We start from the raw sequence: 19,153 nt of genomic DNA, 5'->3' as shown, positions 1-19,153 counted from the left end.
GAATAGGAGGAGAAATTTTTTCGTGGGTAGAGGCATGGCTGACAAATAGACAGCAGAGAGTTTGCATAAATGGGGAGAAATCAGAATGGGGGCACGTCACAAGCGGTGTTCCTCAGGGGTCAGTGTGGGGCCCGTTGTTGTTCACAATTTACATAAACGACATAGATGAGGGAATAAATAGCGACATAAGCAAATTTGCTGATGACACCAAAATAGGCTGTCCAATTCATTCTAATGAGGACACTAGAGCACTCCAGGATGATTTGAATAGACTGATGCAATGGTCGGAGAAGTGGCAGATGCAGTTTAATATTGACAAATGCAAACCAACCATACCCCCGGCCGGGATTGAACCCGCGGTCATAGAGTCTCAAAACTCCAGCCCGTCGCGTTAGCCACTAGGGCTGGAGTTTTGAGACTCTATGACCGCGGGTTCAATCCCGGCCGGGGGTATGGTTTATTTGCAATCGTGTCATTACGATTTCTTGTGTCAATATCAATTTGTTCTAGTGGCATCAGAGACATGGGATTAAGGGTGAAGAATGCTACACATTTTCTCAGAGAACTGAGTTCCAGACTCATTGACACCATCAGAGACCCGAGAGCGGCCACATTTATGCTCCAGCTCCTCAGTGTGGCCATCGAGAGGGGAAATGCTTGCTGCATACTTGGCTCGCATCCAACTTCTAAGGAGCTAGAGGAGATTCATAATCTTTGATAAATTATACTATTGTATTCGTGTTTGTCCTTTTTTCAGTAAATAATATCTGACATGTTAATGAATTCACGAAAGTGATTCTGAATCATTAACAGAACTGCTGCTAGGCAGAATTCTGTCTTGCAAAACAATGCCCAGCCATGTAAGAACAGGCCAAAGTATGCATTACTCTATCCACTTGATCATCAATTCTAAAACACCAGGTGGTCAGTGGAACTGAGCGTTTCTTTCCTGGTGCGAGAACATATGTGGTCGAACCTCAGAGACTAATTTCAACCTCGTCCTGTTTAGGGTACCATCTTTCAAAATCATAAATTTTTGCATTAAATGTATTGAAAAAAATATATATCTTTAAATGTTTTTATTTTTTATTATCACACTGGCCGATTCCCACCAAGGCAGGGTGGCCCGAGAAAGAAAAACTTTCACCATCATTCACTCCATCACTGTCTTGCCAGAAGGGTGCTTTACACTACAGTTTTTAAACTGCAACATTAACACCCCTCCTTCAGAGTGCAGGCACTGTACTTCCCATCTCCAGGACTCAAGTCCGGCATGCCGGTTTCCCTGAACCCCTTCATAAATGTTACTTTGCTCACACTCCAACAGCACGTCAAGTATTAAAAACCATTTGTCTCCATTCACTCCTATCAAACACGCTCACGCATGCCTGCTGGAAGTCCAAGCCCCTCGCACACAAAACCTCCTTTACCCCCTCCCTCCAACCTTTCCTAGGCCGACCCCTACCCCGCCTTCCTTCCACTACAGACTGATACACTCTTGAAGTTATTCTGTTTCACTCCATTCTCTCCACATGTCCGAACCACCTCAACAACCCTTCCTCAGCCCTCTGGACAACAGTTTTGGTAATCCCGCACCTCCTCCTAACTTCCAAACTACGAATTCTCTGCATTATATTCACACCACACATTGCTCTCAGACATGACATCTCCACTGCCTCCAGCCTTCTCCTCGCTGCAACATTCATCACCCATGCTTCACACCCATATAAGAGCGTTGGTAAAACTATACTCTCATACATTCCCCTCTTTGCCTCCAAGGACAAAGTTCTTTGTCTCCACAGACTCCTAAGTGCACCACTCACCCTTTTCCCCTCATCAATTCTATGATTCACCTCATCTTTCATAGACCCATCCGCTGACACGTCCACTCCCAAATATCTGAATACATTCACCTCCTCCATACTCTCTCCCTCCATTCTGATATCCAATCTTTCATCACTTAATCTTTTTGTTATCCTCATAACCATACTCTTTCCTGTATTCACTTTCAATTTTCTTCTTTTGCACACCCTACCAAATTCATCCACCAATCTCTGCAACTTCTCTTCAGGATCTCCCAAGAGCACAGTGTCATCAGCAAAGAGCAACTGTGACAACTCCCACTTTATGTGTGATTCTTTATCTTTTAACTCCACGCCTCTTGCCAAGACCCTCGCATTTACTTCTCTTACAACCCCATCTATAAATATATTAAACAACCACGGTGACATCACACATCCTTGTCTAAGGCCTACTTTTACTGGGAAATAATTTCCCTCTTTCCTACATACTCTAACTTGAGCCTCACTATCCTCGTAAAAACTCTTCACTGCTTTCAGTAACCTACCTCCTACACCATACACCTGCAACATCTGCCACATTGCCCCCCTATCCACCCTGTCATACGCCTTTTCCAAATCCATAAATGCCACAAAGACTTCTTTAGCCTTATCTAAATACTGTTCACTTATATGTTTCACTGTAAACACCTGGTCCACACACCCCCTACCTTTCCTAAAGCCTCCTTGTTCATCTGCTATCCTATTCTCCGTCTTACTCTTAATTCTTTCAATAATAACTCTACCATACACTTTGCCAGGTATACTCAACAGAATTATCCCCCAATAATTTTTGCACTCTCTTTTATCCCCTTTGCCTTTATACAAAGGAACTATGCATGCTCTCTGCCAATCCCTAGGTACCTTACCCTCTTCCATACATTTATTAAATAATTGCACCAACCACTCCAAAACTATATCCCCACCTGCTTTTAACATTTCTATCTTCATCCCATCAATCCAGGCTGCCTTACCCCCTTTCATTTTACCTACTGCCTCACGAACTTCCCCCACACTCACAATTGGCTCTTCCTCACTCCTACAAGATGTTGTTCCTCCTTGCCCTATACACGAAATCACAGCTTCCCTATCTTCATCAACATTTAACAATTCCTCAAAATATTCCCTCCATCTTCCCAATACCTCTAACTCTCCTCTCCTATTTTTAACTGACAAATCCATTTGTTCTCTAGGCTTTCTTAACTTGTTAATCTCACTCCAAAACTTTTTCTTATTTTCAACAAAATTTGTTGATAACATCTCACCCACTCTCTCATTTGCTCTCTTTTTACATTGCTTCACCACTCTCTTAACCTCTCTCTTTTTCTCCATATACTCTTCCCTCCTTGCATCACTTCTACTTTGTAAAAACTTCTCATATGCTAACTTTTTCTCCCTTACTACTCTCTTCACATCATCATTCCACCAATCGCTCCTCTTCCCTCCCGCACCCACTTTCCTGTAACCACAAACTTCTGCTGAACACTCTAACACTACATTTTTAAACCTACCCCATACCTCTTCGACCCCATTGCCTATGCTCTCATTAGCCCATCTATCCTCCAATAGCTGTTTATATCTTACCATAACTGCCTCCTCTTTTAGTTTATAAACCTTCACCTCTCTCTTCCCTGATGCTTCTATTCTCCTTGTATCCCATCTACCTTTTACTCTCAGTGTAGCTACAACTAGAAAGTGATCTGATATATCTGTGGCCCCTCTATAGACTTGTACATCCTGAAGTCTACTCAACAGTCTTTTATCTACCAATACATAATCCAACAAACTACTGTCATTTCGCCCTACATCATATCTTGTATACTTATTTATCCTCTTTTTCTTAAAATATGTATTACCAATAACTAAACCCCTTTCTATACAAAGTTCAATCAAAGGGCTCCCATTATCATTTACACCTGGCACTCCAAACTTACCTACCACACCCTCTCTAAAAGTTTCTCCTACTTTAGCATTCAGATCCCCTACCACAATTACTCTCTCACTTGGTTCAAAGGCTCCTATACATTCACTTAACATCTCCCAAAATCTCTCTCTCTCCTCTGCATTCCTCTCTTCTCCAGGTGCATACACGCTTATTATGACCCACTTCTCGCATCCAACCTTTACTTTAATCCACATAATTCTTGAATTTACACATTCATATTCTCTTTTCTCCTTCCATAAATGATCATTCAACATTACTGCTACCCCTTCCTTTGCTCTAACTCTCTCAGATACTCCAGATTTAATCCCATTTATTTCCCCCCACCGAAACTCCCCTACCCCCTTCAGCTTTGTTTCGCTTAGGGCCAGGACATCCAACTTCTTTTCATTCATAACATCAGCAATCATCTGTTTCTTGTCATCCGCACTACATCCACGCACATTTAAGCATCCCAGTTTTATAAAGTTTTTCTTCTTCTCTTTTTTAGTAAATGTCTACAGGAGAAGGGGTTACTAGCACATTGCTCCCGGCATTTTAGTCGCCTCATACGACACGCATGGCTTACGGAGGAAAGATTCTTTTCCACTTCCCCATGAACAATAGAAGAAATAAAGAGGAACAAGAGCTATTTAGAAAAAGGAGAAAAACCTAGATGTATGTAAGTAGTGTACTTTTCTTCTGGGGGAGGAACTTCCGGTTTGGGCCTTCCACTGGGCGAGGAATTTCCGGTTTGGGCCTTCCACTGGGCGAGGAATTCCGGTTTGGGCCTTCCACTGAGCGAGGTATCCGGTCTAGGACCAGCAGCTGGAGGGTCACCTTTTCACACCTAGGTGTTACTTCCGGTTTTGACCATGACCTCGCCCTCGAGACTACCTCACCCTTGACCCCCCAACCAATACCCCCACCCCCCACGACCCCCCGCCTCGCGACCCCACCATCGCGCCGCGCGCCCGCCCGCCCGCGCGCCCGCCCGCGCGCCCCGCCCGCGCGCCCGCCCGCGCGCCCGCCCGCGCGCCCGCCCGCGCGCCCGCCCGCCGCCCGCCCCGCGCGCCCTTCGCGACCCCCGCCCGCGCCTTCTGCTGCGCCTTCTGCAGCGTCGTCCGGATCGCCCCCGCGCCCCGATTTTTTTCCGATTTTTTTCGAATTTTTTTTGAATTTCATTTTCTTGTGCTCTCCATCTCCTCGGATCAAGTTTTTAAGGTTCCCCCTCTCACTTTCACCCCCATCCCAAAATTTCTCGATATTACCATGACTCCATCTCCTCGGATCAAGTTTTTTGGATTCCCCCCTATGGGGTTTTCGAAATTCTCCAATTCCTCGGATCAAGTTTTTTGGGTACCCCTCCATTCACCCCCATCCCCAAACAATTTCTCAATATCAAAGTCTCCACTTCCTCGGATCCCCCTCCCACTTTCACCCCCTAACCCCAAAAATTTCTCGATAATACAATTTTTTGGATCCCCCCTATGGGGTTTTCGAAATTCTCCATCTCCTCGGATCAAGTTTTTTGGATCCCCCCTATGGGGGTTTCAAAATTCTCCATCTCCTTGGATCAAGGTTTTTGGATTCCCCCCTATAGGGTTTTCGAAATTCTCCATCTCCTCGGATCAAGTTTTTTGGATCCCCCCTATGGGGTTTTCGAAATTCTCCATCTCCTTGGATCAAGTTTTTTTGGATTCCCCCCTATGGGGTTTTCAAAAATTCCTCGGATCAAAGTTTTTGGAATCCCCCCTCTGGGTATAAGCATTCAAAATAGACTCCTCCTATGGGGGCATGCCTACTACAGGTCTAAACATCTTCCCCTTATTATTTTAAAATGAACTAAAAGTTTCCTCTCATTAAGTTAAATGAACTAAGAAGGACCACGCGCACACAGGTTGAATCTTGTATACCTTTTTAATTAATAAGGGGCCATAGTACCTACATCATAGGGAAAACATTTTCATCATCAGAAAGACACATTTCAGGATAACACTAATACACAATATTTTTTTTTCATTATTTATTATACAGCCATTACATTTCTGGTAATACAAACAAATACAATTTCATTGAAAAAAGCTACAATTCATTGACTAAAATCAACGTAGAGTAATTTTTCTTCTCTTGTAGAATTTCTGTGCATTTTGTTCAGGGTCGTCGTCTTCTTCCTCATCTGTTATACAATAAACTTCTGGGGGGGAAGCTGGTGGATAATAAATGGGGGAATCCTCATCCATACATGAAGTAGGTTGGGAATTTGTCATAAAATATTCCATCTCGCTCCATACGCATTTATCGCAATAACAACTACTAACACATTCTCCACTCATATGAGACTGGGGAGAAGGGTCGATCTCGGCGTGGGTAGGAGTTACAATATCCTGGATAAAAGCGTTAACATCAACCACCTGAGTAGGAGGCACAGTCTCAACATCCACATGAGGTCGGGGAGAAGTCTCGTTGGTAGGAGGGGTAGCAACAGCATCTCCATATGGATGGGTAGGAGGCTGGGTGGATCTCGCTCCTAACAATCCCATCAACTCGCAAATCATTTGCTCCTGTCGGATTTGATTTGCGCGAATAAGTTCCAACAACCGCATTATATTCGCATCTGGCAAAGAAAAAAAAATTTCTCGATTAGAAGAAGAATAAGGCATATCTTTAATTGCATTAAAAAGTTTTATTGGTTAATACATTACACTTCTAAAATCATTTATGTGTAAAAAAAGATTTTTTCAATATTAGAACAAGATTCACTCAGATAATGAACAAAAAATCACTTACCATTTACCGCAGGTGGATTATTCCGACATACACAGGGATGCAGTCTTCTCTCCTCCTCGCAGACACCTCCAACGGAGTACTGAATTGGATTCATCCTTGACCCAACTTGAATGACAGTAGATGCAAAGAGTGACCCAGCACGGGCATTTATAGCAGCGTTATGACCTTTCGCCCCGCCTCTAACCTTTCGCCCCGCCTCTAAACGCCTCTACCCCACCGTATTATAATTCCAATATTTTACACAGATTTTCATAATTCCACGTTGAATTATTAGCAAATACACTTGAACATGAGGGTATATTGAAATGCTCATATGCATATTTCATTATAAATTGGTCATTCTTTAATTTATTTCTACCAAAATCTTTAAACAAATATGGTATAATTTTCTTGACGCTATAATTTGTTAACTTATACACAAAATATATAGCATATAAGCCGCACACCAATGATTTTTCATGTTGAATCCTCTGATTAATACCGTACATGAAATTTCTCTTGTATATAATTTTCTCATATATATTTGTATAATGTTTTAAATCCACCCCGAAACTATCTAAATATAATAATATGTATTTGTTCACATATATAGTAATCCAATGACCCATATTTTCATCTTGATCGTTCAATATATTAATGATGAAAATTACCGGCTTATCTTTTATCCTCATAATAACTTCATTTATATTATTTGCGGCAAAACATCCCAAATACGAGGCATATCTTCCCGTATGATGTTTCAAGGCAATATTTATTTCTTCACAATTCATGATCTATACTCGCGTATGCACTATCACTGTTCTATTTTCATTTATATTTAAAATCGCATTAGTTTCACCAAACATCAGACAAATTCTATTCTCATCTTTCGGTTTACCAAATGTCATATCTATTCTCAAATTACCATTCTTCTCGACAGATATAGCATTCTTAACCTGTTCACTTCTCAGGTCAACACCTAATATAGTTCTGCCTTGGAGAAAACTCTTATATGTAATCAGATGATCAGTCTCCAAACCCAGAGATTTCAAGGTAGCGTAATATAACCTACTCGCGTGGGTAGGGAACTTACAGTCAATATTAAGAATCATTTCTGAATTAATTGTAACCCCGAAATGATTCAAATCTTCATGTTGAAAATATAATGGATTAAAATTATATCCTCCATCATATGTCTTCATATCAACTAATATAATAAATATCTTATCGGGTATGACTTGTCCCCAAGGATTATCTGCGATCAATTGTGTTTGATTAGATGTTAGAATATATGATTTAAATAATGTCTTCTTGAACAGATATTCACACCCCTGCGGGTTTGCCCTCATGCTTGAATTCAATGCAATTAATGCATTCGTATACGGAATAACTTTATCGATCCATAATTTAATGGAATTAATATTATATTTATATGTTTTTCCGCTTAATGGAGTCATAATTACCCATGCGGGTGAATGCATTTCAAGTCTCAATCGACATTCGACACTATCCAGGATATATTCGTGAAAACTACTCACATCCAGCATCAAAGGGAAACAAGTATTCACTTCATTCGTTAATTTACCTTCGTCTTTCTTAATATCATCTAAATCAGCTGTTGTAATAGTACTACTTGCTGTGTCTTTATTACGAAAGAATGCTATTCTTCCCAATGTATCTAATTTTGATGGGGATAAATGCTTAAGCAGTTTAATATAACCCGTATATGAATAAAATGGATTCGATTCTATAAGTTGTTCATTGAGATACAAACACACAGATTTGAATATTGTCTGACTTATAGAATTCACAAATATGACCTTATCATCATCTCCCAGTGCACTCCCATCCTCATTTGATATATTTATGTTCATTTCCAAGGCCAGACTCGTTAAATCTAAAAAATGACCTTCTGAACTTTGTATTCTAAATTCGAGAAATTTATCAGATCCTTGATTTACTGGTAATACTTCACATGTGCGTCTAGCTGCTATTGAGGATTCAATAATGGCATGTCCTGGTAATTTTGGGAATCCATCAGTTATGGAATGAGAATAAGTGGGGACGGGGGCGTTGAGTCCCCCTGGTGTAACGTATAGAGCACCAGCCGACATACTAACAATATGACAGTTAACAATAAACTAAAATTAATTAAATATTCCAGTTTCTTTTATTATTAAATTTCAATCGTTTCAAACCAATCTTTCTACTTCCTCCGGATAATAACTTCTGTCCGACACCCTTCAATGTTTCTACGCCTCTATTTCTCGCAGAATTTTTCAATGCAATACCATTATTAACATCGTTCAACACATTTTGCCCGTATTGTAATACTCCCGGAGCAAAGGTATTCAATAAGAATGGTAATGCTTTTCTGGCCATCCCACCGAGAAATGACAATAATCCTCCGCCCCTCCCTCTAGCTTTATATAATATAATATCATCTAAACCTCCCCCTTTCACCCTCGAAGTATCAAAGAGTTTCAGGAATGATTCCACTGAAGGAGGGGAGAAACTGGTTCTCATCTTGACGGTTCGTTCAATATTAACTCAACTTGATCATTCACTCTCGTTTTATAGGTCTTAAATGTAGTACACATACAGTAGAACACTTGTCATTATATTGAATTAACCTTCCTTTCTGATCAGCGAGCTTAATACTCACTTGATCAATTATCTTTTTATTAAGTGGTTTATACATTGTGGGGTCATAATTAGATCTTAATGTATTAATATCAACTACTCCCAAAAGAGATACCAACTGATCGCCAAAATTAATGGGATCAATCAAATCGCTATATATTAACATATAATTAATACCTGATTCAGGATCGGGTGGGTTTACCGCCTTCACACCAGACTCGTTAAAAATAATCTCTTTTTTATTGGTAAAGACATACAAAATTTCATTACCTGAGAACCCTAGCATATCGCTTCCTTCTTTATCAAATTCCAACCCCACATAACCACTGGTAATATCAGAAGGTATTATAATTTTTTTTTTCAAGTTAATAACCACTCTGTTTATTCCTGGATGATATGTGAACACAATTGAGTTTTTGGGGATGATAATACCCGTTGTATGTTTAACTGCTATTAAGAGATTTGCATTAATATCCTCATTTATTGCCTCTAAAATCCTTGTCATATCACCTCCAATAATTTTGCTCATATCAATTTTATGCATATATTTATTTACTGTAGATTTCTCATATGTAATACATATCTTCAAATTCTTTTGCGGTATATAATGCGTCTTGGGGTAAATTATATTTTTCAGAGCAACCTCATAATCAATTTTATTATCTAATATAATGGGGTCATATAATTTATTAATGAAAGCCGAAGGTGTATTGGCGGGAAATAAATCGAGACTTGAATCGCTACACACGTATAGAAGACGTTCAGCCATCTCTACACTCTTATAACACACACTAAATAAAAACATAACATCACAGAGTTTATATACTCACCTAATATGATATCCACGATGTTTCTCTCCTTACACCGCCTCCTTTATGTAATAATTGTTTTCTCACTTTTGTATTCCTCACAAAATCAAAATGTATACCTGATATATTTAATAAATGCTTTATTTCTGTTAAGTAATCAGAATCGATTCTTCTCGCTGATTTCACATTATTTTCTGATAAAACATTTAATATTTCAATAATATTACGTCCAGTAATGGGGGTAAGAAGGTCACCATTCTCATCCCAACTCACCAAAGGATTTCTTTGCAATAATACCAACATTGATTTCACATATTCTATATTTCTCGCACTCACTCTTATGTGCATGAATCTTGACAAATCTGGGGTTTTCTGAGGTTTCACCGAGGTGAGAGCAGGTGGGTTGACCTGCCTAGCGGGAGTAGTCTTAAACTTGCGTTTAACACCACGCTTCAAGCATGCACCACCACCACCTCCTTCTAAATTCTCATCACCCTCCGATTTTACTAACTCGAGAGGTTTCCGATTCATAACTGAAGTTGGTACAAGATAAAATTCTTTCATGATTTATTAAACAATCTCGAAATAATATTTACTGCTAGAGGTAATATAATGCCAAGAAGATTTCCACCTCTGATACTCAGCAAATATTTCTTTTTACGCTGAAAACCGATTTTCTTACAAGCTAATGATTTAATCTCGTTCTTGTACTTTTTAAATATTTTAGGGTCTAATGGTATTTTATTCTTAATCAAATTCTTGAAAATCTCACTGATACAACTTATGTGCGTTTTCTTAAACTGTTGTAATAAACTCTTCCGATGATTGCGTGGGAGACTATTAAGTAATGTAATTAATTCTTTAAATTTTTCTAATAATGATTTTTTCATTGTACCTTCAACAAATCTCCTTCTTTGACCCACGAATTAAAAGTGGAATCATAACCTTTATAAGATACCAAATAATGCGTAATTCCACCAATTTTTTTTCGTTTCAATACTCTGTCGATAATATATTCTGGAGGTGGTATGACTGGGGTCAATTCTTCGCGATAAAATATTCCTTTAATCTTTTCACCTTTCAAATCTTTCAAATGATATGTTGTTATAGGTTGAGAATTATTAATTCTATATATTTTAAATATTTCCTCTGTATTTTGTGTGTGAAACCCTCGGTTAAACGCGGATGATCTGCTAAGAGTCACTCTTGTTGTGTCTCCAACAGCCAATTTCTTACTGATTCGTTTCTTATTGGATCTTCCATTTTTATAATTTATCCGAAACTGATTCCTTATATCATTCAATGACGTAATACCATGGACTTGCAATGGGGTTTTACCGCCAATCCCCGAGTGCGGAGATGAATTATACGCATCTACTAATTCATTTAACACTTTTGAATAATTAAATGTATTGGCACTTGTCATATACTTGTATAATTTACGTTTCAGCGTTTGCAAGCCTCTCTCTGCAATGGAAGCTTTTGTTTCTTTCGAAAATACATGATATAACTTTATATGCTTACTCTGGAGATAATTCTGTACCTGTTTATTTAGAAACTCCCTGCCTTTATCTGTAAATAATCTCGATATATTCTTCGCCTTTTCATTCTCCAATATGTTTTGTAATGCATGTAAAGTGCTCGGTCCGTCTTTCTTTTTCATGAGTACTGCTTGTAAATATCTTGAAAAAACATCGATACACACGAGAATGTATTTATATCCATCATTATATCTGGATAATTTAGACATATCACCCAAATCACAGGTTAATATCACTCTGGGTTTAGGAGCAATTATTTTCCTACGAGGAAACTTCTTAGGTTTAAGAACGTATAAAGTATATGATCTTTCTGAATTTAAGAAATTTCTGACCTCTTTCAAGGTTATGGACGGATCGATCTTTTTTACAGCTGTATATAAACTGTTTACACCAGAGAATGACCCAGCAGATCCAGGATCTCTATAAACCTTTTCAATTAATTTTGCTCGCTCCATTGGTATACAATTTCGTAGGAATCCTGCCGTAACACATTGGTTCGCAACTGTAATGCTTCTGGTGTATTTAATGCAAGGTCTATGAATAAATAACCAAAGGGTGATCGTTTTATAGCAGATTTATATATATTTACAAATTCCTTATTTTTTCCGAACACTTGTCGCCCCAGAATCTCTACTTGTCCAAGATCCCTCATTTTAAATAAAGCAAAATGCGTGGCGTTTAAAGCCATGGTACGACTATATCGTCCTCCGTGAAATATATTTTGAGTAATCAGAATAATGCTTATATTATGATGTCTACCTTTAGTAAAACATTCGAGAATAATTTCACTGTTACCTGCTTTTAAAAATAGATCATCAACAATAATTATTGTATTTTCATCAGGTGATGCAATGACATTCTGCGGGTCGATAATATCGTTACTTAATGTTAATTTATGAGTTATCTCTGAATCTTGTTCTAAGGGATGTGATGTCACCCCGCATATTATAATGTTATGAAATTTCTCGTGGTATAACTTTATTAATTTTGATGTGAAATAAGATTTGCCACTATTCGAATAACCGGCAATGATAATCCTTGATGGATAACGAAATATATCAACGTCATCAGATGTGTATGTTGACAAGTTCAACATCTTCCCCTTATTATTTTAAAATGATCTAAAAGCTTCCTCTCTTTAAGTTGAATGAACTAAAAAGGGTGTTTACCATAGAGAGGCGTCTTGTACACTGTAAGTCTTAATGGGTTTTCAAGATATATAATACTTTTAGTTCAATAAGGGGACACAGTTAATGTGGAGCAGGACTGCCTCACCAAAATTAGTTGCTTTAGGGTGACGATTGACCCAGGTGTTCATGATTATCTTAAATCTATCTTGGATGTGAACCGCATTACACGGCGCCTGTCTGTCCTGAGTTGACGCAGGTGTTCGGTAAGGCGATGATTATCTTAAATCTACCTTGGGTGTGAACCGCATTACACCATGTGTTGGGGGAAGGGGTGACCCACAATGAGTCTCTCAGAGTGAGGACAGTGCTTCCATCCGTGACTGACCTCATCTTTCCCCTTATTATTTTAAAATGAACTAAAAGTTTCCTCTCATTAAGTTAAAGGACCTCATCTTCCAATGCTGAACCGCATATCATGCTGTCTGTCTGACCTGTGTTGACCCAGGTGTTCGGTAAGGCGATGATTATCTTAAATCTACCTTAGGTGTGAACCGCATTATGCATTGGTGTCGGGGGGAGGGGATGGCCTATATAAGCTCAATGAGACACTCAGAGCGAGGACAGTGCTTCCATCCATCATCCGTGATTGACCTCATCTTCCCCCCACAGTATTCCTCTCATTAAGTTAAAGGACCTCATCTTCCAACGCTGAACCGCACATCATGGAGAAAGGTAAGTTGTACTTAGAAAATTCTTGTTTTTTTTTACATGTTTAATTTTTGTTGAAGCATACGAGTGAAATGTTTACTGGGTTAGTGCGTTAATAAGTGAAATTTTTAATGGGTTAATGTGTTAAATAAGTGAATTGGTGAAGAGGAGATTGTTAGAAAATTCTTGATAAGCGTTGAAACAGTTTTTACGTGTTTAATGATTTGGGTTAATTTTTGTTGGAGCATATGAGTGAAATTTTTTTTTACTGGGATAGTGCGTTAATAAGTGAAATTCTTAACAGGGGATAGCATATATTCGAAATACTTGGAAGCATTGGTGAAGAGAAGATTATCGATTAGAAAGCAGCGTTCGTTGGTAATCGAGAAAGGTGGTGTACAACGCAATGAAAGGTTATTGCAATTGGATAATGAGTGGGCACGTGTAGATGCTTTATGGAAGAAGGCTATAGAAACAGGTATGTAACCAATTTGTGATCTTATGTTGTTGTGCTAGTCACTCGAGAAAAGATTTTTTGTTCTATTCATTGAAATCTTAATATTTTGGGGGTATGAATTGGATGTGCTTTTTTTTTCCTCTGTTCATTGAAATCTTAAAACGTATTATGTAAAAATTGTGAAGGGTGACCTTCTTACCCCCATTACTGGACGTAATATTATTGAAATCTTAATATTTTTTGGGTTATGAATTGGATATACTTTTTTCCTCTGCAGGAAATACACCTGGTAGTGTTGTGAATCAAACTGCCCAGCTTGGTGGTGAGAGTGCTAGTGTTGGTACCTCACAATGCGGAGGTGCGGGTACTTCTGCCCCCATTAATGATGATGAGAGAGCAACTACCTCGCATGACGTGTCTGACACGCATAATAGTGAAGATGAGAGCCCAGAAGTTATTACATATATCCAGAATTTTAGAGGTAGACATACAGTGAGGAAATATAGTGTTCCTTCATCTTATAACAGAGAGTTAAGAATGTATTTACATGTTTATAGGGAATATTTTATAGATCAGATGCGAGATATGTATGATAGATCGCCTCTAGCAATGTCGCTCAGAATCCACCCAATTATAGTTATAAGGACATTACGTCAAAACATATCGGGTGATGATCAAAATGGACAATTTGTGATAAATTTAGCGTTTGAGTTAGTAAGTGAAGAGGAAATCTCTGAAGTATTTGATCGATGGGTGGGAACAATATTAGAAAGATACGAGTCAGAGTTGCAAGATCAGGAAGGATCTGGCTGGATCATAGATCAAATCGAATCTTTCAGTATCGAATATGTTAAAGTAGAATTCAGAGTGCAAGTGGGGTCATATGTGGCATATCCCGAGAAACTGCGAGGGAAGAAATATGTATTTAATCCAGAGATTAATGATGGGTTATGTGTACTGCGTGCTTTTGCCGCCTATCAATGTCATAAAAAGAACAAGCCATGGTGTGATATTCGCAGAGCAGTTACTACTAAGAGAGGTTGTCTTAATCATGCAAACTCTTCTATAGATGATTTCCCCATTACGCGTGATAAGTTAGGTATATTAGAGAAGGAAAATAAAGTGTCATTATATGTTTATCAATTAAGAAAGGATCAAGATAGGACATTTATGGCTATGTGTCGTAAGGGGAATAAGAAATATAAGGACATTATGTGCGCGTTATTGTTGAATGAAAGACATTTGGTTTTAATCAAAGATTTTGACGGGTATGTTAGAACGATAATGAAGGATCGTGATGTAAAGAAGCACTGTCATAGTTGTTTGATGAAGTTGAATACACAGGAAGAGTTAGATATCCACGAAGATGGATGTAAAATTAATCAGGTTCTCGTATTCCCCCCGGAAGGAACAACAGTACACTTTGAAAATTTTAGTCATACGCATTCCAACGAATATATCGGTGTATTTGATTTCGAATGTGCATTAGACACCACTCTCCCGGCAGGTAAAATTGAGTCTCGTCATAAAGCCATTGCCTATTGTTATATTATATTTGATCGCAAAGGAGAAATAGTGTGTATAAAGAGTTATAAGGGGGAGGATGCTGTTAATCATTTCATTTTAAATGTTAGTGGTGAATGGAATAAAATAAAGTTTAGAAGACAGTATCATGAAATTCATATGACAGAGGATGATGAGATGAGGCATGATTCTCAGAACACTTGTGAATTATGTGGTAACACCTTCAAAAAACCCAAGGACAAACATAAACACCATGACCATACTTTAAATTTCAATAATTATATTGGAGCCTATTGTGCACGTTGTAATATGCAGTGTAAAGACAAGAGAGAGAAATTATTGCTTTTTTGTCATAACATATCGTATGATTTAGGAATAATTTTAAAGGAATTGAATGTTGATAAATATAACGTTGAAATTCATTCGAAACAAGGATTCAAATTCTTGAAAGTAGAGATAGGTAAGGTTAGGTTTCAAGATTCACTGTCTTTATTGAATGGATCTCTTTCCACGTTAGCAGAACAACATATCAAGGCAGGTAAATCCCTGAAATATACAGAGACTATTCTGAAAGATGTGCCTCGAGATGTCTTACCTTTATTATGTAAAGGAAAACAAATTTTGTGTTATGATTATATTGATAGTTTAAAGAAACTCGATGAAACAAAACTACCGAGTAAAGATCATTTTTTTAATTCTTTGAGAAATAGCGCTATTAGCCAGGAAGATTATGAACATGCATTGAAAGTGTTTGACTTGGGTAAATGTAAGACTTTAGGAGATTACTTGATGTTATATCTCAAGACAGATGTTGGTTTGTTAGCCGATGTCTTCATGGAGTGGCGTAAAACACTCAAGGATATTTATAAGCTAGATGTTAGTAATTATATAAGTTTACCATCATTCAGTTGGGATACATTCCTATTGAAAACTAATGTAAGATTAGATATGATATATTCCCATGAATTATATGACTTGATTAAAAGGAATCTCAGAGGTGGGTTTACGTGCGCAATTAATCAGTATTCTAAAGCAGATAATCCCCTAATTAACCCTAATTTTGATGTTGAGAGTGGAATGGGCACTCATATTCTATATCTAGATTTCAATTCTTTGTATGCTAGTGCGATGGTTGAAGCTCTTCCACAGAATGGTATCAGAAAATTATCCAATGACGAGAAGAATGCTTTCCTCGATGTGGGATTAAGTAATGTTTCCTGTGAAGGTCAAAAGGGATATTGGATAGAATGTGATACCAAGCACATATCCCCCGAGGTAGCTAGACTCACTGATGAACTTCCTTTAATATTATCACACATGAATATATCAGCAGAGATGTTATCTCCTTATTGTGAATCTATATTGAAAAATGAAGGTAGAAAGATCCCCAAATCTAATGGGAAATTAGTGGGCAGTCATTTATCTCAGAAAAATTATTTGATCAGTCTAGAATTGTTACAGTTATTACTGGAACTTGGGTTAGAGGTGGAAAAGGTTCATACCATATATGAATATACACAGACAAAATTTTTAGAACCTTTCATATCAACTAATATTGCACAGAGAACAGCTACAAGATGACCTATCAAGTCAAAAGCCTTCAAATTAACTAATAACGCCATATATGGGAAATCATTGCTGAATATTACAAAGTATGCTGAGAAATATAGATATATCAATAATGAGAAAGCATTTATTAGAGCGAGTAAGGATCCTTTGTTAAAAAATATCACACATTTAAATCAAGATAGAGTGGTTTGCACATTCAATAAAGATATATTAGAAGTTAAGCAACCACTTTATCTCGGTTTTCAAATTCTTGAGATTGCTAAAAAGAAATTGTATCATTTTTGGTATAAAGTTTTAAAACAACATTATGGTGATGTAAGACTTCTTTATACCGATACTGACTCGTATATTTTTAGCTTGAAATGTAAAGATTTGTACACCGAGTTAAAAAGTGAACCATTGTTAGGTTATGTGGATTTTTCAAATTTCAGTCCTGGGCATCCCTTATATGATGATAGTAGAAAAGGGGAGCTGGGGTTATTGAAATCTGAAATGTGTGATAATCATATTAGTGAGTTGATAGCACTGAAAGCTAAAATGTATTCTGTCAAGATTGCTGGAAGATCAACTACTGTCAGCAGAGCCAAGGGTATTCCTTCGCAATTTATGCCATTATTAACACATGCAAGATATAAGAATGTTTTATCAAATGTAGATAGAGAATTATTCGCGTTTAAGTCTATAAGTAATGTAAAAGGTGAAATATGTACGGTAAGAATTAATAAGAGAGGTTTGTCAGCCTTTGATGATAAAAGATATCATTTGAATACTAATGAATCCTTGGCTTATGGACACCCTGATATTCCACCATCTAAACGTAGCAGAATAGAGTGATGTATTGCTTGTATAATAAATAATGAAAAAAAATATTGTGTATTAGTGTTATCCTGAAATGTGTCTTTCTGATGATGAAAATGTTTTCCCTATGATGTAGGTACTGTGTCCCCTTATTAACTTGAATGAACTAAAAGGATCGACAAGATTCAGCCTGTGTTCTGGGTCAACACGTGACGTCACTACTATGGTCCCTTATTAACTAAAAGGGTCGACAAGATTCAGCCTGAGCGCGTGACGTCACTGACCGCCGAGTAAACACCCTTCTTAGGTCATTTGACTTGTTTAGACCTGTAGTAAGCATGCTTACCCCCATAGGGGGATCCAAAAACTTGATCCGAGGAATTGGAGAATTTCGAAAACCCCATAGGGGGGAATCCAAAAAAACTTGATCCAAGGAGAATTTCGAAAACCCCATAGGGGGGATCCAAAAAACTTGATCCGAGGAATTGGAGTCATGGTATTGTCGAGAAATTTTTGGGGTTGGGGGGTGAAAGTGGGAGGGGGATCCGAGGAAGTGGAGACTTTGATATTGAGAAATTTTTTGGGGATGGGGGGTGAAAGGAGGGGTACCCAAAAAACTTGATCCGAGGAATTGGAGAATTTCGAAAACCCCATAGGGGGGAATCCAAAAAACTTGATCCGAGGAGATGGAGACTTTCGAAACCCCCATAGGGGGGAATCCAAAAAACTTGTATTGTCGAGAAATTTTGGGATGGGGGTGAAAGTGAGAGGGGGAACCTTAAAAACTTGATCCGAGGAGATGGAGAGCACAAGAAAATGAAATTCAAAAAAAATTCGAAACCCCATAGGGGAGAATCCAAAAACATTGATCCAAGGAGATCATAAGAAAAAAATTCGAGGCGCGGGGTCGATCTGGACGACGCTGCAGAAGGCGCAGCAGAAGGCGCGCGGGCGGGGCGCGCGGACGGGCGCGCGGGCGGGCGGCGGGCGCGCGGGCGCGCGGGCGCGCGGGCGCGACGCGACGGCGGGGTCGCGAAGGGGGGGGTCGTGGGCGGGGGTATTGGTTGGGGGGGGGTCAAGGGTGAGGTAGTCTCGAGGGCGAGGTCATGGTCAAAACCGGAAGTAACACCTAGGTGTGAAAAGGTGACCCTCCAGCTGCTGGTCCTAGACCGGATACACCGCCCTGTAGAAGGCCTAAACCGGATACAGCGCCCAGTGAAAAGGCCCTAAACCGGATACAGCCCCCAGAAGAAAAGTACACTACTACTCCCGTGGCTTGCTTACTTTCCACTGAGTTTATATTACACTTCCTCCCACCTCTCTCTCTCTCTCTCTCTCTCTCTCCAGTAAGTTATGTTACTGGGGACCAGGCCCACCAGTATCTCACCAGGTACAAATTGTTAGGTATCTTTTCTTATCTTTAGAGACTGCATCTCTCTCTCTCTC

General features: G+C 38.7%; 2 protein-coding genes across 2 annotated transcripts; one reads left to right on the top strand and one right to left on the bottom strand.

The window, feature by feature from the left end:
- Positions 1–5,745: 5,745 nt before the first annotated feature.
- On the bottom strand, positions 5,746–7,499 carry LOC138851799 (uncharacterized). The gene is made up of 2 exons (XM_070081275.1): positions 6,550–7,499; positions 5,746–6,376 (listed from the first exon to the last, which is right to left on the bottom strand). The coding sequence occupies exons 1-2, from the start codon at positions 6,641–6,643 to the stop codon at positions 5,865–5,867; spliced, it is 606 nt and encodes a 201-aa protein (XP_069937376.1). The 5' UTR covers positions 6,644–7,499; the 3' UTR covers positions 5,746–5,864.
- A 5,742-nt stretch (positions 7,500–13,241) lies between these two features.
- Positions 13,242–17,743, top strand: LOC138851798 (uncharacterized). Its single transcript, XM_070081274.1, has 5 exons — positions 13,242–13,383; positions 13,664–13,837; positions 14,094–16,016; positions 16,149–16,715; positions 17,316–17,743. Exons 1-5 carry the CDS (start codon positions 13,374–13,376, stop codon positions 17,741–17,743), a joined length of 3,102 nt encoding a protein of 1,033 aa, XP_069937375.1. The 5' UTR covers positions 13,242–13,373.
- The last annotated feature ends 1,410 nt before the right edge of the window (positions 17,744–19,153 follow it).

The sequence above is a fragment of the Cherax quadricarinatus genome, unplaced genomic scaffold (genome assembly GCF_038502225.1).
Source record: "Cherax quadricarinatus isolate ZL_2023a unplaced genomic scaffold, ASM3850222v1 Contig2150, whole genome shotgun sequence".
NCBI classification, from domain to species: Eukaryota; Metazoa; Arthropoda; class Malacostraca; order Decapoda; family Parastacidae; genus Cherax; species Cherax quadricarinatus.
Note: the sequence above shows the minus strand (reverse complement) of the source record. Positions and strands in the feature narration are given on the sequence as shown.

Excerpts from the sequence above, each read along its gene's own strand:
- LOC138851799 (XM_070081275.1), bottom strand. The coding sequence starts at position 6,643 with ATGAATCCAATTCAGTACTCCGTTGGAGGTGTCTGCGAGGAGGAGAGA. Across the intron at positions 6,377-6,549 it reads TAATCCACCTGCGGTAAATG|ATGCGAATATAATGCGGTTG; the intron begins GTAAGTGATTTT and ends TTTCTTTGCCAG.
- LOC138851798 (XM_070081274.1), top strand. Across the intron at positions 16,017-16,148 it reads CGATGAAACAAAACTACCGA|ATGTTGGTTTGTTAGCCGAT; the intron begins GTAAAGATCATT and ends ATCTCAAGACAG. Across the intron at positions 16,716-17,315 it reads ATCTATATTGAAAAATGAAG|GTTATGTGGATTTTTCAAAT; the intron begins GTAGAAAGATCC and ends AACCATTGTTAG.